This window comes from Kryptolebias marmoratus, linkage group LG23, assembly GCF_001649575.2.
Source record: "Kryptolebias marmoratus isolate JLee-2015 linkage group LG23, ASM164957v2, whole genome shotgun sequence".
Lineage (NCBI taxonomy): Eukaryota > Metazoa > Chordata > Actinopteri > Cyprinodontiformes > Rivulidae > Kryptolebias > Kryptolebias marmoratus.
The window spans coordinates 7,535,959-7,559,427 of record NC_051452.1 but is presented as its reverse complement, the minus strand read 5'-3'; the positions used below and the strand labels follow the sequence as shown (position 1 = coordinate 7,559,427).

The following is a 23,469-nucleotide window of genomic DNA, read 5'->3' as shown; positions in this document are numbered from 1 at the left end:
CCCCCCCCCCCACTCACAGCGTGCACACAAATTGTATGCAAAGGGCCCGTGCTGTTTATTTTTCCATGCGGAGGGTCCTCGCTGCCACCGCGCATGCAAATCCCGCAGGGTTCATTGGGTCCCTTATCCCTCAAAGAGCGAGGTTGCTGAGGTTTTATGTAAATCAAGTGCCTTCCGCCCCACGCCACTTTGAATCTCGATTTGCATGTGGACCCATTGTGTGGCCCAATGAGGAATGCCTTAGCGAAAACAAACACGATGCGATTTCCAGACAAAGATTTAACGCCATCCTCCCGTCAGGTGCTGCTGGACGTATATTGACAAAGGACAGCTTTGTGTTCTGTGGTTCCGATTTTGTCTTTAATTATTTTCCTAATGTTCAGTATAATTTTAGCTCTTAATACCGCCTCGTTCGACAGTGGCACATCAGCCTATTCTTATAAAACACCTCTTTTGCTCATACAGACTTTTTGAAACGCTTAAGAATCTCAGTAAAAACAGATGAATGTGAACTTTATGGTGGAGTATTTATCAGGCCTGTAATTGATGTACTCTTCTTTTTTTGTTTTTTTTTAAAAGTAAAATCACTATTTAAATAAAGTTCCTGTACTCACAACATTACCTGTCAGCACTTTTTGTGCAAATCGTCCGATCTGTAATTAAAAACGCTGAGCCCGATGTCGTGTGACACGGTGGCTTCTTATCTCCTGTCGAAGGCGAAACGCCGAGAGGTGGCGGTTTCGGCGCGGCGGGAGCACCAGCAGAGGGCGGCGCGTGGCAGCCGTTCGAACAGAAACACAGAAACACGTTGAACATAGTTTCCTTTTATTTGCATTAGCTCTTTATCACGTCCTGCTGAACATCAACTACTAGTCAAAACTCTGCATTAAAAGCCGGGCGTGCTCAAAGACTAGCATGAGGTACAACAGTAGTCTGCAAGCTGGAGCATGAAAACACACCTAAAAACACCCGACACACTGAAGGTTTTCTCTTTTTTTTGCCACACAACAGGACAAAACACTGATAACAAAGCACTCTGACTTAGTCACTATTAGTAAAGCAGTGTTACAGACACTCCAACGGAATAGCTACGTGTTAAAGGAGTCTAATCTTGACCCTAGTCTAAAGTTGGACCTTGGATTCTATCATTTATTCCTTTTTGGTGGTTAAGAGTTCAAATATCAAAGTCGTCAGATGATCTAAAGACACAAACACACAGAAAGAAATAGCTTATAGCTTACTCAGATGTTTTTGTTCCCAACATTACAGTTTTGCTTAGATCGTCTTGACGCCACGTTAAATCTGGGCCGTGTCGGCGAGCTCCAGCTCCAGCTCTGTGAGGTACTGGCTGCAGTTGGGGTCGCCCCTCACGGTCGGCGCTGATGGGATGCGTCGGCCGGTGTGGGGGTCCACGCACCAGCACTCGCCCCTCTGACCGTGGAGAGACATCTTGCACTGGAAACGGGAAAACTTATTGTAGTTTTTGCCTGCGTGTTTGGCGTTCAATGCGACAAATCTTAATTTTATTGGCAGAAATGGTGGCGTTTAAGCGGGGAGAGACATGCAGCTCGTTCCCGTGCCTGAAGTCACCTGTTTGAGGTTATACTGCCCCCTCTTGTCACAGTTGGGGATATGCAGAGCGTAGAGGTCTTCCAGGGGACCTCGGTTATCTCTGAAGGGCATCTTGGATATCCTCTCTAGGACCTGGTCAAGCTCCTGCTGACACTGGGTCTTGAAAAAAGCAAAAACAAATAAAACCGTCATGCTCGCTGGCCCAGATGGCGGTCATGTGGGTGTGCTGGAGGCGCCATGTTTCTGTGTCAGGATTCTAACATGTGGCTGACCTGCAGCACGAAACTGCTGTCGAATGCTCAACGTTCGAAGCTGCTTTTAAATCCAAAGTCTCGCTTTTTTTTAAATCAAAAAGAATATGAAATATCATTAAAGTAAATCCATCCATCAACTCCGGGTTGTGCTTGCCAAACAATCAGCACATTTTGGACTCCCTCACCAGAAAACCCCACATTAAATGCACAGACACACTCGTCCACGCAGCTTCCTGCTACGAGCAAATTAATATCATTTTCTTGCCAGTGACGAATCAAAACCTGCCAAAGACCTCGGCTTTACCTCACAAGGCAACGCAGCCAGAGGTTCTGTTCGAGCAATAACCTCGAAATGGTTTTTATGGCCTCTGGAAAAAAAAAAAAAGCAGACTGCTGAACAGAAATGGTTGGAGGTCAGGTGTGTTTCAGGTCAGCCAATCGCTGCTATTTCATTAAAGGCTTATTAGTGGCGGATAAATTCCTTTTTTTGTTTAACCTGTTCAATTATAGTCTTAGCTGTACTTCTGCTCTGTTGGCTAACAGCAACTTTCAATCATTTCCAAAGAAAATGGACGCCTTGGTGGCGATTTAGTCCAGCGGGATGGGACTGGCACTGAGAAACCAGGACAGGAGAGCCAATCTGAGCTAAACACAGACATCTATCAACATCTATAACTAGGGTTAGACATCTAAACAACTTCAGGACCAAATGTTAGGACAGTAAACTGGACGGAGAAGAGCTGCTGTAAGAAAATGTCAGAATTCTTCTCCAGTAGATCTTAATGTCTGAAGCTAAAAACATTCGTGTCAAAGAGGCGAGCAGCCACTGTTAGGATGAGGTTGTTCTGTGATTAGAGTAGTTTATGTTGAGATCTGTCTTTGTGCCTAATCTAGTTACCATCAAATGGAAATAAAGAGAATTTGTTGCTTTTCTTTAGCTGTAGAAACAAAAAGAAAAACTTGTTCCTTGACCAGGTTTTGTTTATGTAAAGGGAGAAGTTTGTAGGTTCTTCTGTATCCTGTCCTATAACTGATATTCTGGAACTGAGGAACATCAGACACACGAAGAACAATAAAACATTTGATTACGATGGTTCGGGTCAGTAAACGGCTCGGAGCGCGTGAATCAACGTCACTGACAGGTTAAGCAGTGGTTCCAGAGTTGTCCTATCGAGCAGACACTCACCTGTTTGGGCCGAGTAGGTCTCACCTCTTCCACCTTGTTGGTCTTCATCTTGGTCTTCATCTCCTGCCTGTGCTGGCGCACGGCGCTCTCCTTGGGCCCCAGCCAGGTGGTCTCTTTGGTGGGCCTCCGGAGGGCGGGGATCTCGCTCACATCCTGATCGGGCTGCAGCTCCACGGCCTCCCCTGGGAAGAAAACGACAAAATATTCAGCCAATCATATGAGCCCTGGTTTCCTTTTGTGCATCTTAAGAGTTTTGCATTATCACTATTTAATCTGGTTCTTAGAATCCTCGTTAATTTTGTTTTGTAGGAGATAAGCTTCGGCCTACATTTCCCCCCCTCTGGATGTCTGTCTGCACCCTGTTTTCATCAAACCAAATTTAAATTTGATACTTATTCATTCTGTTACCAGCAGCCTGTCACAAATGTTTTTATTTGAAACAACGAGAGACAGAGCTAGCCTGTGAATTTGACCAGTTCTGTTGTTAGCCTGATCATTTTCAAATTGAATGGTCAATACGATTGGATTTTCTTTCAGAGCTCAAAGTGGCCATTTAAGAAACCATTTCTCCAAGTGAAGTTTCAGTTTTCCGTCCCTCAGGGTTCCACTTGGCCTGGACCCGTGCTAGATTACGTCAGACATCTCCGGACTGTGTCGAGTCTTGTCAAACATGAACTTAATCAGGAAAAAAGAAAAAAAAGAAAAGTTGTCTTCAGACAGATGGTGCAAAGAAAGCAAGAGGCCACCAGGTCCAGCCCAACTTGTTGTTTCTGACAACAGAGCATACTTTGGCGTTTACAGAAAGGGAGTGGAAGAGGGGGCTCGCTCCAAACCAGCTGATTTTTAGATTTAAACAACGCATGACACAAATTCTTCACATAGCTCAGCTTCCTCGCATGGAATATTATTCCAAAAAGCAAATAAATACACCGGACCACCGACTATTTTTGCTGAATCTTTGGAAGCGATTGTGCGTTTCACCTGTGCAGCCAAAACAGTAAAGAAATACTTGGCCATTAAGTGGATAGTTCAAAGTTATGTGGGCCAAGCTGCGACATGCAGACTTGTGGAAAACGAATGAAAGCAAGCGTGTGTTTCTGCAGAAATGGTAGATCCAGGACGCAGACTTTAACGTCTATGACAGAACAGGAGAAAGGAAACTCCAAACAAAGCAATAAGGAGATCAGATCGATCTGATGTTGTTGGACTTGAGTTTCCTCTACGACGCTCCACGGTCCTCGCTCTGGGATTCTTTGAAGACGGGGAAAAAAGGGGGGGAGGAGGGGGGCAAAAGTCAACTGAAATCAGGCGTGTCCTTGCACGTGTGTGCACAAGTCGAGCAGATAAACACTCAAGCTGGGGAGCCTTTTGCTGTCTGATCCTCCACAAGTGCAAAAACCTTCACTTTGTCCTTTCTAACGAAGCCGAAGACCTCTGGTTTGCACGTGAATGCACAATGTTTACCAGCAATCTTTGACCGAATGTGCACACTGATACAAAGGGTCAGGAGCCAATCTTTAGGGGGCACTAGGCCTCTGCAGAACAAGCTGCTCCACAGCGGAGGGCTGAGGATCAGCAGAGTCAACACAGCAGGGCCTACTGTCCAGTCGGCTGCCTGACTTAATCTGTGCACAATGGCCTGAGAGGCTTCCCCCTTTCTATATCTGATCCAGGCCAAATTCCCAGGTGACATGTAGGACAGAGGTGACACGGCTGGTTGCCCGGATTCTGCTCAACTGAGCAAATGGCAGTCTTGGCCGGATCGCCGCGAGCCGCTGGCTGCCACTGATGCTTTTCTCGTTTCTGCTGTTCGAAGGAGTCCTACGGAGGCTGGCGGAAGCAGAACATAGAGGTTGTGAAAATCCACTCCCTCAGTTTAGCATCATTCCATCAGCGAAAACAAACCGTAGAGCCACGCCGACACTGTTAAGAAGAAACTGTTCCGCATGCCTTGCCTGGTTAAAATAAAGGTTAAATAATTAAAATAGAACATTATTCAGGTTTGGTGAAGTTGGAAAGTTGGGCAGATCGTCACTCTCTGTCCTCTGAACCCTCAGCCGGTCCATCCTGAGCCTGGTTCTGGTTCCGGTTCTGCTGGTCCCTCATCCCGCCACTCAGGATGAGGGAAGATTTGACCAAAGTTCGATAACTTTTACTAACTGACTGACATTTCACAATCTGCTGTGTGTGAATTTACTGTATAATATCAGGAACTGAATCTCAATCTGGACCTAAATTGGATTTCTGTGACTTGAAGTTGTTTTTTTCTATTACACAGTACTCAAAGTAGACCTTTATTGTGAATTAGCTTTAAATAAACAATCTGAGTTGAATTGAGTTCATATATTTGGTAATCTGGTGAACCCCTACTGCCTTAAAAGTCACGTTAAAAAGCCATATTTTATTCACAACGGAACATAGTATTTTTCTTTGCAAGGAAACTCTTGTAAATGATATTTAAATGTCCAGTCTTATTTTTACCAGATAAATAAAGTGCACCTGAGTTCATACACAAACTCCAGCATTCATCATAAATGGTCATTTTATATAATTACATTTTTTCACCTCTTCCTTGCTGAAGCAACATCCCCTGAGTCAGAGGCCTATCAGACGGTGTTTGTTTAGTCTTAAACCATCATCGACCCAAACGGAGGGTGGGAAGTTATTCTGGTTCTCAATAGACACGAGGAGATTCTTGGCACACGGACGTCTGAAGTCGACGCCTCGGGCAAAGATGGCACGGATACCTGTTTTGAGAGCAGCCGGGATGGGTTTTGTCGGATTATCTCGGAGCTATTTTAGTCCTGTGGGATCTGTCTGGACATCCCTGTAGGTACGCTGGAATGCCCCTTGGTAGCGAACAATGTAATTCCAGAAACCGGATGGGGCACGGGAAGGTTTTATCTCTTTTACCGTCCGGAACACTGCAGCCAAAACCAAACTTCTTTTATATTCTCGACGTTTTAGGCTGAGATCGGCTTATGTTGAGAGCCGTTACGGTCAAACCCTCTCATGCGCTGTTGCAACATCTCCCCTTCGTGCTCAGTGCTCAGAGTAGGTGCTGTGAATAACTCTCAGCTACCACCACACCAAATATGAGCTCAACACGTGTACGTTTCATTCAAATCTGTCCAGTTTTTTATGAGATATTTCGCTAACAGACAAGCGGGGCTCACTTCAGCAACTAATGCCATGGTTTGAATTGAAGATGCTCTTTAATCTGTTGTGCTCAACGTATGTGTTGCAGGCAAATTTGAGCTCCATATCTGTAAAACTGGCTGAGCTGTTGCTATTTTTTGCTGCTTTCAAAGGTCAGTTGGCTGCAGCGGCCATCTTGAATGGACATGTTTATCTAACGATAGTGGTTCATGAGATAATTCACTCTCAGGCAGAGCTGGTCGGGGATCAGTCTCAGCTACACCAAATGTTAGCCCAGTATCTGCCATTTTTGCGTTTGCTGTGGTGGCCGTTTTGATTTGGGTTGACTCCCAAAAGGCTCGTTAAAAGCTAGCTGGAAGGTAAAAGTAGCAAATTATTGGTTAAAAGCTGAAAGTGTCAAAAGTCTAACGAAAAGATAAAAGCAGCAGATTGGTAGCTAAAAGCTAAAAGTGGCTAATTGTGCGGCCTGATGTGATGGTATTAACAGCCGCACTGGGCTATTGTCAGGGAATATGTTCTGTCTGACGCGCGTTTCATTGAATTTCTCCAGGTCACTTCTTCGTTTCATGTTCAGGTTTATTCCATTAAACATCCATGCTTCAGATTCACAGACTGACACAGACTGACCAGGTTCCTTTGTTTAGTGACATTAAATCCAAATTGCCATAAATACGGTCAACAGAAATATGACAACCCCGACGTGCCCAACTTCCTCATTCAACAAAACAAGCAGAACGCCACAAACACATCGATCTTATCAAGTGACAGACACGCCCACACTGACACACCCACCACCCAAGTGTCAAGCTGCGTGCTCACTTGAACGACATTAATTTCTTCTTTCTGGCTCTTACAGTGGCAAAAGGCTAAAAAAGAGGACAACTGCTGCACTTTTCCTCTGCTGAACGCTGTAAGAATCGGGGCTCTGCGCCTTTTTTCTATCCGACTTCTTCTCTTTTGAGGTCATTCATGGTCCAGTTCCAGAGAAAACAGCGAACCAGCCATCCAATCTGATTGAAGCAACACGACTCAAGAACAGGTTTTTATGGGAATTAAAGACAAAATTATTATGTGCATTAATATAAAGAGACGAGGGTGAAACCTGTAGGTGTAATCCTTTCAGCCAAAATCAATAAATTTAATGTTTTTTTTGTTTTCTTATCGGTTTTTCTCTGTGATCAAATCATTTATTCATGTTTTATGAGTTGAGCATCTCTGGTGTAAGACAAGATCTCACAGCTTTTATGTTTGCTGAGGTCGATCAGCTGTGGCGGCCATCTTGAACGGGACTGACTCCAGAAGTTAATCAGTTGTATTTGTTGATGCAGTGAGAGTTTCGTTCCTATCCTTCGTTAAATATTTTCATTAAGGCACAAACACACGCAGAGGCAAAAACATTATCGCTCCGCCACCTTGGGCGGCGGGTGACATGAAGCAGGAGGGCGACGAATCCAGGAGGCTGAGTGTTAAAAAGCATCCAGATGTTTCACAAAAGGTCCTCTAAATATGATCTAACGCAAGCATTTAATTATTGTTTTATAATTCAATTTGTTCTCTTGTTTTGAGATAATTTCCTAAAATAAAGGAAAAGATAAGCTGATTGCTATCAGGGATTTCTTTATTTCCTCCTCTTTTTTTTTCTCCCTACATGAGTCCAAACTTTCGTCAGGAAATCAAAAGAAAGCAGCAGAGCGACCATCTGGAACATCGAGCGTTTTCCCACAAAAATACAAAAATACAAAAATACGAACTAAGAAGGGACCGAAGCTGGGTAATGTTCCCTGAAGCAGATGCTGCAGCAGCTTCAGGAGGGAAAGACAAGAAGTGAATCTCAGTTTAGGTTCTAATTGTCAGACGTTCCTTTTTTCCTTATTTTTCCAGGCTGACGACCCGGGTAACACGACGGTCAACAGGTCGAAGCTTAAAGTCCACTTTTCCCAATCGCTCCCTGCTTCTGCAGAAAACAAAAAAACAAAAAAAAATCTATGTGCTTTCTGTCAACCCGAGTGCAACTTGTGAGGGGTTTCTGCAGGCGACGTGCGCTCTGCTGCACGGCTTCGAAGGCAGTTCTCGACATCCAGCTGTTCTGGAGCACGGCTGAGAGAAAATGCTGGGTTATTCCTTTTCCTCTCCTCTGCAAGCACGCCACGACTCCGACACAACACGGACACCAGCTGCTGCAGGGAGAAAACTACTGCGCATGAGAATCGCCTCGATGCAAAGCAAACCTTAAGGCCTTAAAGGAATGCCTGTCGCCCGCTGCCTTTCAGTCTAAGAGTTAAAGCCAATTTGGTTAACCATATAAATAAGGCTTAGAATATGTGATGTGAATAACTCTCAGCTACTACCACAACAAATTTGAGCTCAATATCTCTAAAACTGACTGAATTCTAGCCCTTTTTGTGTTTGATAAAATCAGTTGGCTGTGGCGGCCATCTTGAATTGGGTTGACTCTGAAAGCTAATCAGTTGTACATGTAAACCCAGTGATTACTTTCTGAAACTTTCCTCAACATCCACCCAGTGAATCTTGAGAAATTTTGCTAACAGGCAGAGGGTTGACTTCAGTAGTTAAAGGCGAAGTCTCACATTAAGATTCAGCTCGACCCCTTTGCCCTTGGAGTATGTGCTAAAGATGACTCGCAGCTACTACCACGCCGAATTTCAGCTCAAGATCCTCAAAACTGACGGCGTTTCAGCCATGTTTGTGATATTTACGGTGAGTTGGGTGTGGCGGCCATCTTGAATCGGGTCGACTCCAAAAGCTAATCAGTTGTAGGTCTGCATGAAACGATAATTTCCTGAAAGTTTCGTTAAAATCCAGCTGCCGGCTCGCGAGATATTTTGCTAACAGACGGGTAAGGAAACGCGGACGCATGCAAGTACACCGTCGCGCTTTTTTTTTTCACGGCGGCGGGCGACAATAACTGCAGAGAGGCCTGATCGGAAATTCTGTCAAACTTAATTGATTTAAACCCCCTTAAATGAATAGAAAGATCATAAATATGTATATTCGAGGCTAATAAAGAGTGGCGGAACTTATCGGATCGGTGCGCGTCGGGCGGCAGTCTAGACAGTGTCATTAAAAATTGATTGAGGAAAAGCAGGTTTCCAGTGAACCGACTGACCGCTGCTCTGCTCCCGCTGCTCCGGGCTGGAGGCGGCCGCCTCGGGCTCCACTCTGCGCCGGCACTGGCCCTGGCCCTGCACCAGCTGCTCCAGGGGCAGCTCCGAGTCGGGCGTCGGGTAGCACCGCAGCCCGGTGGAGCACCGCGGGGTGTACACGCCGCACGCCTCGCCCTCCTGCCGGGCGCACGCGGGGCAGCACCCGCAGCCCGGCTCGCGCACCATCTCCGCGCACGTCTCGGCGAGCCTCGGGCACAGCGCCTGGCGCTCCGCCGTGCAGCCCGGGCAGCGGAACACCATCTCGGCCAGGGAGGCGCCGGCGACGGGCGGGGAGAGGAGCAGCAGCAGGAGGAGCAGCGGCGGCGGGCTGCAGCCGGAGAACCGCAGCATCGTTCCGGGCAGGAGGACTTCGGTCCTTGTCATGGGGGCCGATCGAAGGCAATCCCAAGTGAGCGAAGAGAAGAAATGTGCAGCGAACAGGTGAAGCCGGGGGCTGGGAGGTCTGCTGGGTCCTACAAATTCCCAGATTTGAGAATGAGTCACAGAAGAGTGTTCGTCTCTAACGCATCCTTTGTTTCAACGCTGCAGACTGAAGGCAGGAATTCTTCACAGGTTTTCGACTCTTAACGGATTAAAGGTGAATGACACATTTAACTTAGAGCTGCAGTTAGATGTGCTCAAAGAAATCAACACTTTCTTCTTTTCCTTAGACCAGGGTAACAGTAGGAGATGTGCAGGGCCTCGACCTGCTCCTTAAAGTGCACATCATCGTTCACTTTATTATCTGAACCATGTTAACCTGTGTTTACTGAAGGATCTTATTGTTTAGTGTAAGACTGCTCTAATATTGAAATTTGTTTACTGATCGATCCTTTATGAAGGAGCAACACTTCATTTTCCAAGGTATATTGTATCATATCATATTGTATCAATTCATATTGATATTAATTTATCTTTGTTTTTATGTGTATGTGGACTACGACTCTGTTTAATAAATCAAATCAAATCATATTGTATCGTATCCTGCTGTATTGTATTCTATCATGCCATATTGTACTGTATCCTGTCCTATTCTATCATATTGGGCCATATTGTATCGTATTGTGTCATATCCTGTCATATTTGCCCCTTTTCCACTGGCTCTACATCAGCAGCCCCGCTCTACTCGGCCCGGTTTGGCTCGGCTCCATAACAAATGCATCCCGTTTCCACCGGCCAGTTTGGTCGGTAGCAGAGGAACGCCTCCTTGCGTGACTCCCTACGCCACGAGTTGCTCTTGATGAGTGTGCGCTACTGAAACTTGGCGTCATTTGTGGAGCTTTTTCAATTTTTCCCAGCACCGTCGAGATGTCCGGTTGTATCCAGCGCCAGCCAATCCGTTCTGCAACCTTGAATGCTGCAGTCCCTGATAATTGCAAGAAAAGCCTGGACCTCGATGTCGATTTTGTGAGGACTCCATTGCTGCTCTCTCTCTTCGCTGCCGTTCCAAAATTGTCGATCGTTGTTTTCTTCGCCCTTTACGCTTGCATCTGACCACACCCACGACCAACGAGGGAACAGGAACTAAGCTTGCGTCACTCACGAAAGCAGGGACCGAAAAAGCAGGGACCGGCCTCGAAAAAATGCCGAGTAGAGTGGATCCAGGACCTTTAGAGCCAGTGGAAAAGGGGCAATTAAATCGTATTGTGTTGTATTGTACGGTACCACATTGTTTTGTATCATATCATATCAGTTTGTATCATATAACAAAGGTCTTTCTGTTTTTCCTCATTATTTAACCCTCTCAAGGCATACGTTGCGAATTGCATATACCTAATTACTCCACATTCATATTTTATGAGCCTTATTTTACTCAGATGATAATTTCTCCAAATATCTGATTTTTCCTGTTACTAAAACTTAATTTGAGCCTGAGAGGGTTAATAAAGTGTATGCTTCTGAGTTTTGCTTTGAATTTCTGTTGGTCAAACCCAGACTGGACAATTGGACATACAGGACAATTTCACCACCACCTTGATAATCGTCTCTAAATCTGTCTTTAGAAATGACTTGTTTTAAACTAGTCTTTTGCCACTTTTGACCTTTAGCAATCTTTAGCTTTTGATGCTTTGAGCTGGCGTTTTGCTACTTCTGACTTTGAGCCTTAACCACTGAGTTTCAGCTGTCTTTTAGCGCTCTGCATTTTAGCAGAAAACCTGAAATAAACTGAATGGAAATAGATGGGATCTTGTGCAAACGCACGGCAGTGAACTCCAGGCACCTTCTGAAAGATTCTGCAGCATCATCCACAGCGCAGCTGGTTTCTGTCCATCAGCAGTGTCTCCAGCTTTGAGAACGCGCGAGCAAACAGACGAGCGAAACGACTATGTCCAGAGCATTCCTTACATGGACGAGCTCCCCCCACTGCGGTTTAAATGTCAATTAACACTCAATAAAAACTTGCCAGCTTCTACCGGCTCATGCACGTCTGTACAGCAATACCACTATGCACATCCACGGCCATTTTTCCAATCGATCGGTGAGGCCAAGCCTTGAGGTGTCATGCTTGGCCACAAAACAAGCTCCCATTAACCCCGTCCAGTGCAGCAGACTAATAGGTGTTTATCCAGGGAGCCAGAAATAGACGTGGCATGCGAAACCCAACCCCGCAGATATAAATGCAGATTGTTTTGTTTTGCGGGTGCACACCCGGATTTGACAATATTCACAATCCACGGGCTCAGCTCGGAGGCGCGGGACTGGAGAAAGGCCACGTTTGAGCTGCGTCTCTGAGACGCGAGTCGGGAGGATGCCCAGAGGTTCTGTTTGCGCACAGAACCTCACATGTCATTCAGTGAAACCGTGGATGGAAAATAAGCAGGAGAGAAGGTCCTCTGTTTTTATAAATAAGAGCCCCCGGACTCTTATTTATAAAAGGGATGGGCAGATTGGAATGAAACTCTCCACTGATTGGACGTCTGCAGCTGATTCACTTCTTGTAGACAGCTCAATCCAAGATGGCCACCACAGGCAATCGACCTTTATGTATGAACTGGATTAGAAAACCTAACATCTTGAAACAAATCAAAATGAGTTTGTGGACAAAAAGAGATTCAACCCAAACACTTTGTTAGATTTAACATAACAGATATGAAGAAACGTTTCTCAGAATAAATAAAATATTAAATTCCTGACCCAACAGGATCTGAATTTAGATCAATAAAAGCATGTACACCATTCGTTCTGCCATTTTCTTAAGTTCTTATCAAATGATGAAGTTCAAAAACACACCCCGGTGCTCATATTTTCTCTCACTGCCAGTAGAACGACCGAGGAAAAGTGAAGCGTATAACATCATTTGTGAGTCTGGATAAAACCATGTCACAGTTACAACATTTACAGCTGGACTATGACCTCATTTTGTAACTAACTCGCTGTCAAAACTGCTTTTCGTGGATGCACGGGGAACCAAAAATGCAACACGAGTCCCTTCAGCGAGTGCATTCTGCAGCATCTTACTGAATGGAAATGTTTACCAAATTACAGTACATAAATCCTTACTTGGAAATGCTGGCTTCACACGTTCCAAATGGAAAAAATGCTTGTGTGTGCTTTTGTTTTTAAACACGTGCATATGCCCAAGTTTTTGTTTGCTGCCCATAGCAACGAGGGACATGTGTGTAATTTGGGAAACTTCTTGCTTTATTTGCGAATGCAAATCGCTGTGAGGTATCTGTTATGAAGTGTTCCCTAATAAAACCCAATAAAGACACAACAAAAACTGCTTTTAGGGTGGCTTTCGTACCCGTCAAAGCTGCAGATTTAGAACCCAGAAAAAAGTTATGAACTTTAACAAGCTTAAATCTTCACTATTAGATAAATTCTTGTCATCGGTTAGATTTTGTCAGCCATTCAGAAATATTTCTCTTTCCTCTGCATGTAACTGTATTTATCATGTTGCTCATTAACCCAACATAATCCCATTCGTGTTAAATGAGACTTGGTTTTAATTAGTCATCATGCAGAAACCTGTACTGTACGCTTTAATAACACTGCGTTAATATCTTCACTTATTAAATCTGACAGCAGGAATTCATTTAAACTTCATCCTCCTGAAGGTCTGACGGGACGACGTTCATTTTTAAAGTTAAGGAGGTTAGAAATCCTCTCCAGGGTGAAGTGGAAACTGCAGTATTAATGTTTGGATCAAAGTTACCCAGACTGGACCTTTTGACGACTAACAGTCAGTCTGAGCTTGTCCGAGCGTGCCGCCCAGTGGTCCCCTGTGGTAGATGTGTGGATTTATTTACTTATTTATTAATAAAGAAATGGTAAGGACAATAAAAATGGATTTTCTTGTTTAATGTTATATGGTTTTGTCAACGTGGAAGCCCATTATCACCTTTGTGATGTAAAAACGGATCCATAATCTCATAATTATGACTTCATTTCACATAATCATGACAGAGTGTTGAATAATTTTAATTTATTAGAATAATTATGACTTCTAATCTCATATTTAGGACTCAGTACATCATTGTCAGGACTGTGCATCTCACGCTTACAGCGTAGTATTTCATAATTATGACTTAGCATCTTAATTAAGGGATTTTATCTCATACTCATGATTTTACATCTGATAATAAAGACGTAGTGTCACAAAATATAACTTAGTATCTCACAATCATGACTTAGCATTTAATATTTATGCCTTAGTATCAAATAAATATAACATAGTAGATGTTAATTATGACTCAGCTTTTATTAATCATAATTTAGTATCTCATAATCATGACTTGGGATCGCAACATAAAATACTTGTCTCATAATTATGACTTGAGATAGTATCTACTAAGTTTAACTCACTATCTCAAATTATGTCATCACATAATTTCCTGTATTTATGATTTAGCATCTTAATATTAAGACTATCTAATAATTTCACCTATTTTTTTATATCAAGACTTGTGATCTCAATTATAAAATAGTATCTCAAAACCATGACTTAGTATCTCAGAATGATAACTGAGTGTATTTAATGATTTTGTTATTATTTTTGCCTTACAGCAGCATAAATGTGAAAAATCTATTGTTGACATCAGTTATAAAATATAATTTTTTATTGATAATTTGGGGATCTGTTTTATGTCAAATAAATAAAAAAATAAAATTCCAACTCTACTTCCGATTGGCTTCCTGTGTTGAACTTTTAGCCAATCATCGTTCCCCGTGAGCCTCCAAGTTTTCAGCCAATCAGAAGCAGGAAGAAGCGTGGCACCACTTCCTGTTTTTAACCGATGTCTTGTGGGTAATGTAATTTGGTGACACTTACGCTGAGTACCTGCAGGTGTATGAGAAGTGGCGGTACCGAGACCCGGAGAGTACCGGCCCATTTCGGGCACTTTTTTCGAGAGTTTATTCGGAAACAAATCTGCGACTGTTTCGAAGCGGTCATGCCTTTTGGCCCATCGGGGCCGCCGTAGAGGCGGTCATGTGACGGCAGGAAGATGTCAACATCACTGCGAAATCAATTATTACCCCTGAAACCTCGTTGTTTCCTCTCGTTGACGAGTTAATGTGTTTTTTTTTCTCACCCTACAAAATAAGACCTGGATGTTAGCTGTTTATTTATCTGCTGTCTCTGCGCAGGTATGTTTTTAACCCCATATTTGACCGGAAATACACATTTGTCTGAGCTAATTTTAGCTGCAGTCGCCAGTGTTATGCTCTAACTTCGTGCACAGGTGGTAAACAGAGTTACAGCGAAAGTGATAAATACGTCAGGGTTGTATCATGAAGTGGTTAAACTGCCAAAGCGTCTGTTTGGTGTTATAAAAATAAAGCAACATTTTTATTTTGCAGGATGGATGTTTCCCACCCTGGCCAGTCTTCTCTGGTGCACAGCTTGGCCACACTTCTTCGCAATGATGGTACGCTGCAGTAACATTTAAATGCTCTGCTTCAGGTGGTTTTTAATACAAGAAAACATATATTTACATACATAAATAACCTGTGAGATATGGCAGCATGTCATAGCTGTAATCTAAGCAGAACCTGTGGGGAAATGTTCAGAAGTTTGATTCTGTTAAATAATAAAAATGATGCAAATATAAAACAATTACAAGCTGTTTCACTTAACACAGCTGGAGATTCTGGTTTTATGAAGTAAGGAAAAATGTAAATATTAGCATGTTTCTTTTCAGTTGAAGGAAGGTAAAAGAGGTAAAAAAAAATCTGGTTGACTCCAAAGGTTAATCAGTTGTAGATCTGTAATAGGTCAGTATTGAAGAGAACAGCTTACGTATTTGGACATTTTGGCGTTTTTCCCCGAGCCAGCTGCTGGATAAAACGTTCCCGTCTTTAACTTTAGAACGTAGGCTTGTTTTTGTTCCGGATTAATCCTCAGTGGCTGTTCGCTGCGCTCAGATCTTGTGTCTTGTCTGCAGGCGACGTGGTGCTGGACGGCAGCAGCACTCTGATGCTGCCGGCGGCCAGCCTGCAGCAGCTGACGCGGCTCTTCGAGCAGCACCTGCTGTCCCGCAGCCAGCAGCATGGATTCCTGGCGCTGCCCTCGCACCCAGCCGACACCGCCGCCCTGCTGCAGCTGCAGTTCCTCTTCGACGTCCTGCAGAAGACCATCTCCCTCAAGGTGGGCTTCCCTTTGGAGCTGGATAGGAAGTGGTAACGATCTTGTATCATTAGCAGAATGTCTCATACCCACTTCAAGATGGCTGCCACAGCAAAACACAAAAATAGCTAAAACTCAGTTGATTTTATAGGTATTAAGATGTAATTTGGTGTGGTTGTAGCTGAGACTGAACCCATACTTTAACCATTAACTATCGCAGTCAGCTTTGTCTGTCTGTTAGCAAAATATCTCATGGACAACTGGGTGGATTTTAATGAAACTTTCAGGAAATAATCATTCGATGTGTATTTATAGCTCATTAAATTTTGGAATCACCTCAATTTAAGATGGCTGCCACAGCCAGTTAGCCTTGAAGACTACAAAAATGGCCACATCTCAGACAATTTTACAGATATTGAGCTGAAATTGGTGTGATAGGAGTTGCGCTTCATCCCTGTTTCTCAGCATAAGGTGATTTTTGTTTAAAACTTTGCAACAAAAGGCAGCGGGCGATATGCATTCCTTCAAGGAACGCTTCGCTGAATTTTTGTTTTTTTTCTACTATTAGTTTTGGCTTTATCAGATGATCAAATTCAGTTCAGATCACTCAACCACTGCAGAATATTCTAATTCTTGTCTGTGTGGCTTTTAATTATCAGTTCTGTGAGGGCGATGTACGTCCGCTGTTTATTTTCTAAGACTTTAATAAAATCCATCCAGTGGTTCATGAGATATTTTGCTAAAGCTACAGACAAAAAACATTATTTTCTGCTTTCTGGGGTGGCAACCATGACTCAGTCTTTCATATTTTGCCCCACACCGCCCCCTTGTGTTTGACAGAAGACATGCAGGATCCCTGCTGGTGAATCTCAGAGGCTGTTCGGATTTGTTGCTATGAAACTGTTTCGGGTTATTTGTCTGCATGTGATCAGCTCTGACACCTCCGTGCAAGCCTGGTGGCGACTCGTGTGTGTCGAGTTATCTCCTGATAGGTTTAATTACCTAACAGGTCCACGTGTACATTGATTAATGTCGTCACAGAGCTCAGAGTCGGAGCAAAGACGGAAGGTTTAACCTGTAAAAATCCACCGAGCGCTAACAAGCGTCAGCTGTTCTCTACACAGCTTCAGCTCTGTTTAATCAGGTGAATACGATGTGACTAATCAGGCTTTTAAAGACTATATATTTATTTCTTCTTATATAATTGCTGTTTGGAGGCTAAGAAGTCCGGTCATAAAGTCCGATCTCTGTAGGAATCTGCAAGTTGTGAAAGATTTTCTTACTATAGAAACACATTTCATTCCTTACAAACTCAGTGTGTCTTAGATTAAAGTGACACAAAGACTTTAAGGTTTTAAAGCAAGCAGGAACACGAGGAAATGATAAATGTGCACGTCTGAGAGAGAACGTTTAGTTTTGATTGAGTCCAGTAATCTGAACGATAAAGCCTCTGAGATTAATAACCACGGCTGTCTTCCACGAATGTCCTTTTCTGTTCCCGTAACTCTGTGTTCTTTGTTTTTCCCAGGATGTAACAAGCTTTTAATCTTGTTCCTGCTGCTCGCGTCGTTCAGAAACGCCGCTGCACGCTTCTGAGACACGACGCTGCAGGAAGAGTCCGCGTCCAAACGGACGCGCCGTCCAAATAAAAGATGCTTTTTAACTTAATGATTTGTGTTTAAGTGCAGCTGATCAACCAACCAGGAGTGAACCTGGACTCTGTGGTGAAAATCTTCCCTTTCAAGTCTCTCAGGTGTTTGGAGGTAGCTCGTGAACGTTTTTTTACGTACTTTGTCTGAAGCTCATGTTTTATTCAGGGTCTGATCCTGTTGTTTGTTCCTCGCCAGCTGAAGAGAATCCCTCCTCACCTCCTGGAGGGGCTGAGAGGAGTTTATTCCCAGCTGGAGGTTTTTATCTGCACAAAGAGCCTCAGCTCCCTGGAGGTCCGTGCCTTTTGTCCGTTTGTTTGTTTTTGTTTTCGTTTTTGTCCCCCCCGAGTCAAACATGGAGTGGCTGATTTCTGCGGCTGCTCTGGATTTTAGGAGCTGCTGTCTCTGTGCGGAGGAGACCTGAGCTCTGCGCTGCCTTGGCTGGAGCTCCACACCCTGAACTTCAGCTACAACTCTATCGTCTGCCTCGATCAATCAATAGTACGACACGCCAACACTTCCATCGAAGCTTACCGCACTAGTACTCGGTACTTAAAGCTAAAACCTAGGAGGGGATCGGCTGATCACATTCTGCTCCCGGGAACGCTGCAGCCGCAGAACGTCGGGAACGTTCCCAACGTTCCAGACGCTCAGAAGCCGGAACCTTAATGAGCTTAAAGGCTGAAATCTGCAAGTCTGGGCTGTAAAAAAAGCAAAAAGATGCAAACTGAGGCTTGGTACTGGTCAATACTTCATCCTAAATGACTCTGACATGTATCAGAAACCAGAAAAACCTTTATCAGATCATCACTAAGTACTATTATTTACTAATATTATTAAAATACACACATTTACTGATTAATATCGTTGTTTTTGTTTTATTTATTGTTAGGCCTCAGAAAATATTACAAATGAGTTATAAAATAAAATAGAAATAATATATTTATTCATTTTCTTTAATGAATAAATTATTTTAAGTAGTGTGACTATAATACAACCAACTCATTTATATTTATACATTTTAACATTATTTTATACAGTTGTTAATTTAAATATGTATAATTCACAAATAAAATACCATTTATTATTATTGTTTTTATGTAAAATAATATAAAAATGACAGAATAGTTAAAAATAAAATATTTTTTTTGTTTTGTATATTTATTTAAACTCTACTTATATTTAAAATATTGTCAAACGACTTATTTTATATGATGTAAATATGATTTATTTAATATATAAGCACAAAAAGTATGCATTGAGTCTAATTATAAAGTTTTATTTGATAGGTACATAAAGTTACTATTACGTCATTCTACCGTGAAGTTATTTGTTGATAGATTTAATGTTAAATGATCTGATTTTTGTTGTCACAGACTTTACTGAACGTCCTGAAATCTTTGGATCTGAGCCACAACAAGATTCAGGACTGCGCTGAATTCCTAAAAGTAGGTCATCCGACGAAGCAGAGTTTGTTTTCTCCGCTCCCTTTTTGACCCCGAACGGTGAAACGATTAAACGCCGGCCTGACTTTGTCCCCTCCTGCCCTCTCCTGTTCTCTCCCAGCCCCTCAGCGAGCTGGAGCACCTGAACCTGGGCTACAACTGCCTGCAGAGGGCGCCGACGCTCGGCCCCAGCGCCAGGGCCAAGCTGCACACGCTCGTCCTCAGGAACAACGAACTGGAAACTATTAACGGTAAAGCAGGCTGGCGTCCGCTGTGGACATCCTTATCTTGCTCTTAAAAAACAGAGACAAGAAGTCTCGGCTCTGATCAGAAGGAGGAGTGAGGTCATCAGAAACAAACGAAAACAGGCAAACTCTAAAGAAGCAGATGCTCTCTGACCCTGTTGGTTCCTCCGATCCATGCTTTAACTGTTTCCTCCGTCTCCGTTCATGCATTAAACAGGTGTGGAGCAGTTGTCCTCGCTCCAGCATTTAGACCTAGCCTACAACCTGCTGTTGGAGCACTCCCAGCTCGCTCCCCTGTCCTTGCTGCACCGCCTCAGCACGGTAAAGACGCGTTCCTTTCCCCTAAAGTTCTGGCTGCGTTAAGCGGGCGCGCTCGGCGTTTCTGTCCTGTGTCACAAAATGCGAATGTGTGGTTGCAGCTGAACCTGGAGGGAAACCCGCTGTTCTTCCAGAAGACCCACCGAACCTCCACTGTCCAGCATCTCTCGCAGAAAGCTGCCAGCCTCAGAGTGAGTTCTGTTTCCGCAGTCTCCGTCTAAAAAAGGAGTCATTTATGAAACAAATACAGTCCATTATCAGTGTGTTGAAAAACTAAGAAATCCCTTAAATCTGGAAAAGGAATTAAAGAAGAAAGTAGAAGCCAGGTTCTGCTGATCAAATAAATGATTATCACCAAATCTATCCAAGCATTTAGACGTGTTTAAATCAATACCAGGAGGATTTTTATGTAAAACCGTGGAGCTAAATAAGATTTACCTCATTTTTATCATAAATTTATGCCTTAATTCATCCATCCTACCAAAGCAAAACGCTTCAATCATTCATGTTTCTACAAGTCAAACAAGGATGACAGTTTTCAGCAGGAATCGGCTGATTTTCTCCTTGGATTATGTGTTCATATTTATTTATTTCCTTTCTTTTTTCGCCTCTCCTTCCAGCTAAGACTCGATGGCGCCCCCCTGTCTGCCTCTGAGTTATCAGTAAGTCAACTGGATCTTTTTTTGGGGGGTAAATTTACTGAGTATTTAGCATTTTGGGGTGAATTATACGAAGAAACAGTCGTCTTGTGTTGATTTTTACACAAATGCACATGAAATAATTTTGTTTAATCAGTGTTTATTAAAATGTTTGCAGTTATTTAAACAAACAAATAAAAGGAATCATTTCATTGCCATAAAAGAGTAAAAACAGAAAATCTGGCCTCGTTTTGGCAACAAAAACAGCCTCAAAAAGTTACTTTTTATCTTCGAGAAGCTTCAGATACGTGTCGGTCAGAACTGAACCTGATAAGTTTAAAAGTTTTTTATTTTTTTGTTAAATCTGTGCTTCAAGCATTTCCATTAATAGATTTTATTACTTTGTGTTTTGGTACCAGCTCTAAAATATTTATCTAAGTTTGTAGAAAATTCCATTTAAAGACTCCAGTAAAGCCCACATCATGATAGAACCTCCTCTGTGTTTTACTGTAGCTGGGCTTTTATTTTTCATCTGATTCTCATTTTGTCTCCTTCAAGCAAACTAATGCACTGACTACACAGAGAGCTCGACTTTGGCTCTTTCTAGCTATAAAACCTTTTATTTCTGATGTCATTTTCTCTCAAAATACAAAATCTATTAATGCTATTTCTTTCGATTTGATTATCTTTCAGGCAGCTTTGTAATTGTGAAACTAATTAGACCCTTTGTGGGCAATAAAATGAGTTTATTCAGGTCATATGGTCCCCGTAAAACGAAAACCTGAAAAGTTCTCTACCTGCACTGCAGGTGGGGTTTTTTAATGGATGATTTTCTTCTGCAGGTTCTGCCAAAAGGAGGAGGCCAGCAGGTCATCCAGGTCCAGCCGTCGCTGCCGTCGCTCGTGGCCTCGTCGGACCGCAGCGCCCAGGAAGTGTCGAGCGCGGCGGGGGAGCTGAGCGACAGCGTGTCCGTCAGAGAAGTCGGGGTCTCACGTCTACAGAGGAAGAAGTCTAAAGTGAGAGTTTCTCTGCGACGTTTGGCACAAAAACAAAATTTAAGCCCTTATTTATTCCTGATTATTTTAGATATTTATTGATTAAAAGTTGTAAAATGCACAACAAAGTGTGTAAATTGTGCTAAAATATCAAAGTCTTCCAACTGAGATGTCAAATCTAACTTAAAATCTGAATTTATGGTCTAAACTTTGCAGCTGTTGACAATCTAGTTGTTTTATCAGTGTGTCCAAAAGGTATTTAAAAGAAGAGACAGCTCAGGTAATATAAAGTTTTCAGATTTAGATTTTCTTGACAGATGAAAACATGAAACGAGACATTATTTTGTTTCCTGGGTCTAATAAAAATCAAACTGCACGGGCCGTGGGTCAGCACTTTTCAGCAACAAGATGATTCAAAGTGCTTTACGACACAGAAACAACAACAGAATCAAATACAGATAAAAACATCATAATCCAATATAGAGACACAGAAGTAAAAACATCAATCATGTATAATCTAAATGAAATATAAGAAAATCTAAATAAAATCATAAAAACTAAACATATCTGAACATGGTGAGACAGTCAAAATAGTAGCTAAAATAATCTAAATAAAATCATGATAAGGTTAAAGTTGAACTAAAGAAAAATCAGGAATCTAACAATATCTAAAATATGAGCTAAGATAAACTAAACTAAGCTAAATGTACAGGAAGGCTAAATAAGCTAACATAAACTGAAACATGATAATGCTAAACTAAAGGTACAAGAAACTAATAGTACCAAAAAGGCCAGCTAAACAGCCAACATTGGACGGTTTGTGTTAATGTAAACATCTATTTTTGCTCTAAGTTTACAATTTCTATGACTTTAAGACCAAATTTAGTTTAATTGGACAACAAAGAGACATCTATGGACCTCAGCTGTTTATAGATGTTTAGCTTAGACATTTACGGACAGCTCTGATGTCTTTGGACGTTGTTTATCTGAAATCTCTGTGTTTCAGAGTAAGGTGAGAGTCAGGAGGGCCAGCATATCTGAACCGAGCGACACTGATCATGTCCCCAGACGCATCTCCTCCACACAAGGTATCTCCCTGCCGGTGGGCTGCACGACGTGGCCGCAGTCGTTATCGTGTTGCGAAAACGTCTAAAACGTTCCTATCCTCCCTGCAGACATTGTTCTCCCCCACCAGCAGGAGATCGAGCGCATGTCCAGCTTCAGAGAGCAGCTGGGCGAAGACTGGCTGAGATACCAGCACCACCTCGACGGAGCAGCGACCGCCGCCACGACCCAACCGGCCGCTCAGACGCTCTCCAACGGCCCCGGCAGCTCCACCGCGCGCCCCCCCATCGAGCCGTCTCCTCCCGTTGAAGCACCCGCGGTCCTCCCACCGCCGGACACAAAAGACGCGGACATGGAAGCGGAGTCCACCTTACAGTGGCTCGGTCACAGCGCTCAGCAGACCGAATCCACCCTGGAGGGCAGCGTGGTGGACGGGTCAGCAGAGAGGCAGGAGGAAGTGAGCCCACCTCGTTCCAGCCCGGTGTCCCAAAGATCCGACAGAGCGTTGAGTGGGGACGCCCATCAAGAAGACGAGAAGGGCCTTGGAGGTAAAGTCTTTAAGACTCCAGATTATTACATTTGCTCCTGGAAGTGAACCGTGTAATAAACACAAAACACCCTTTTTTCCTTCCTAGTGGACCTGTGTCACCCCCTGCTTGTCGGAGTCCTCCTTGACAAAGACGAAAGAGACAAAAATCAGGAGGAAAACCGAAGCGAGGTGTTTCTGCGCGTCAAGCAGGGTTTTCTGCTGGAGGTGGACGTGCAGCGAGGCCAAGAGAGGCGCCGGCTGGAGCTGAACAGCCTGGACCGGGTCGAGACCACGGAGGTCGCCTGGACCCAAGGGGTGAGAGGCTGGGGATCCGTTTGGATCACTAGTTCCAGGTGGGAAATACCCTGTAAGAACGTGGTGTCCGGTCCTGGTCCTGGCTCGTCTGCAGGTCTACAGAAGCCCGTTAATCACTCGGTCGTTCAGATCAGGCGTCAAAGCAGAGAAACGCCTAAAACCTGCAGGTTAGTGGCCCTCCAGGACCAGGATGAGACACCACTGCTGTAAAACTGCCGAACATCTGGAGTTTTAAACATCAGGGCAGATGTGTCAGCAAGTGCTGGGCGATATGGAAAAAATCCTATATCACGATAACGATATATATCACGATATACCCCAATTACGTACGTTGTCAGTTATTCTCTGAAAAATATGAAAAAAAAAA

The 23,469-nt window shown here is 43.3% G+C and overlaps 2 protein-coding genes across 11 annotated transcripts in view; one reads left to right on the top strand and one right to left on the bottom strand.

Annotated features, from left to right (window-relative positions):
* Positions 1–806: 806 nt before the first annotated feature.
* On the bottom strand, positions 807–9,817 carry igfbp2a (insulin-like growth factor binding protein 2a). Of its 2 annotated transcripts, none has more exons than XM_017426921.3 (4): positions 9,299–9,817; positions 3,037–3,194; positions 1,591–1,731; positions 807–1,455 (listed from the first exon to the last, which is right to left on the bottom strand). In XM_017426921.3, exons 1-4 carry the CDS (start codon positions 9,717–9,719, stop codon positions 1,297–1,299), a joined length of 879 nt encoding a protein of 292 aa, XP_017282410.1. In that variant the 5' UTR covers positions 9,720–9,817; the 3' UTR covers positions 807–1,296. The 2 variants fall into 2 exon arrangements, with proteins under 2 accessions (XP_017282410.1, XP_017282409.1); XM_017426920.3 differs by having other exon boundaries at positions 3,013–3,194; positions 9,299–9,809.
* A 4,740-nt stretch (positions 9,818–14,557) lies between these two features.
* The window catches only part of LOC108242209 (serine/threonine kinase 11 interacting protein), a 34,637-nt gene continuing 25,725 nt past the window's right edge, over positions 14,558–23,469 (top strand). For 6 of the 9 annotated variants that reach the window (XR_005232699.1, XR_005232695.1, XR_005232697.1 and 3 more), the window contains exons 1-15: positions 14,558–14,924; positions 15,138–15,205; positions 15,722–15,924; positions 17,592–17,666; positions 17,751–17,846; positions 17,946–18,053; positions 18,929–19,000; positions 19,119–19,248; positions 19,460–19,563; positions 19,662–19,751; positions 20,181–20,222; positions 21,041–21,214; positions 22,200–22,281; positions 22,369–22,806; positions 22,894–23,102. Coding sequence is in view for 4 of the 9 variants with exons in the window: in XM_025008220.2 (XP_024863988.1) it covers positions 15,139–15,205; positions 15,722–15,924; positions 17,592–17,666; positions 17,751–17,846; positions 17,946–18,053; positions 18,929–19,000; positions 19,119–19,248; positions 19,460–19,563; positions 19,662–19,751; positions 20,181–20,222; positions 21,041–21,214; positions 22,200–22,281; positions 22,369–22,806; positions 22,894–23,102 (1,890 nt within the window). In the remaining 5 variants the exon portion in view is untranslated. The remainder of the gene's footprint in view (positions 14,925–15,137; positions 15,206–15,721; positions 15,925–17,591; positions 17,667–17,750; positions 17,847–17,945; positions 18,054–18,928; positions 19,001–19,118; positions 19,249–19,459; positions 19,564–19,661; positions 19,752–20,180; positions 20,223–21,040; positions 21,215–22,199; positions 22,282–22,368; positions 22,807–22,893; positions 23,103–23,469) is intronic. The other 3 variants (XM_025008219.2, XM_017426928.3, XM_017426927.3) reach the window with 1 other exon arrangement.

Excerpts from the sequence above, each read along its gene's own strand:
- igfbp2a (XM_017426920.3), bottom strand. The coding sequence starts at position 9,719 with ATGACAAGGACCGAAGTCCTCCTGCCCGGAACGATGCTGCGGTTCTCC. Across the intron at positions 3,195-9,298 it reads GCAGCGGGAGCAGAGCAGCG|GGGAGGCCGTGGAGCTGCAG; the intron begins GTCAGTCGGTTC and ends TTTTCTTCCCAG. Across the intron at positions 1,456-1,590 it reads GGCAGTATAACCTCAAACAG|TGCAAGATGTCTCTCCACGG; the intron begins GTGACTTCAGGC and ends TCCCGTTTCCAG.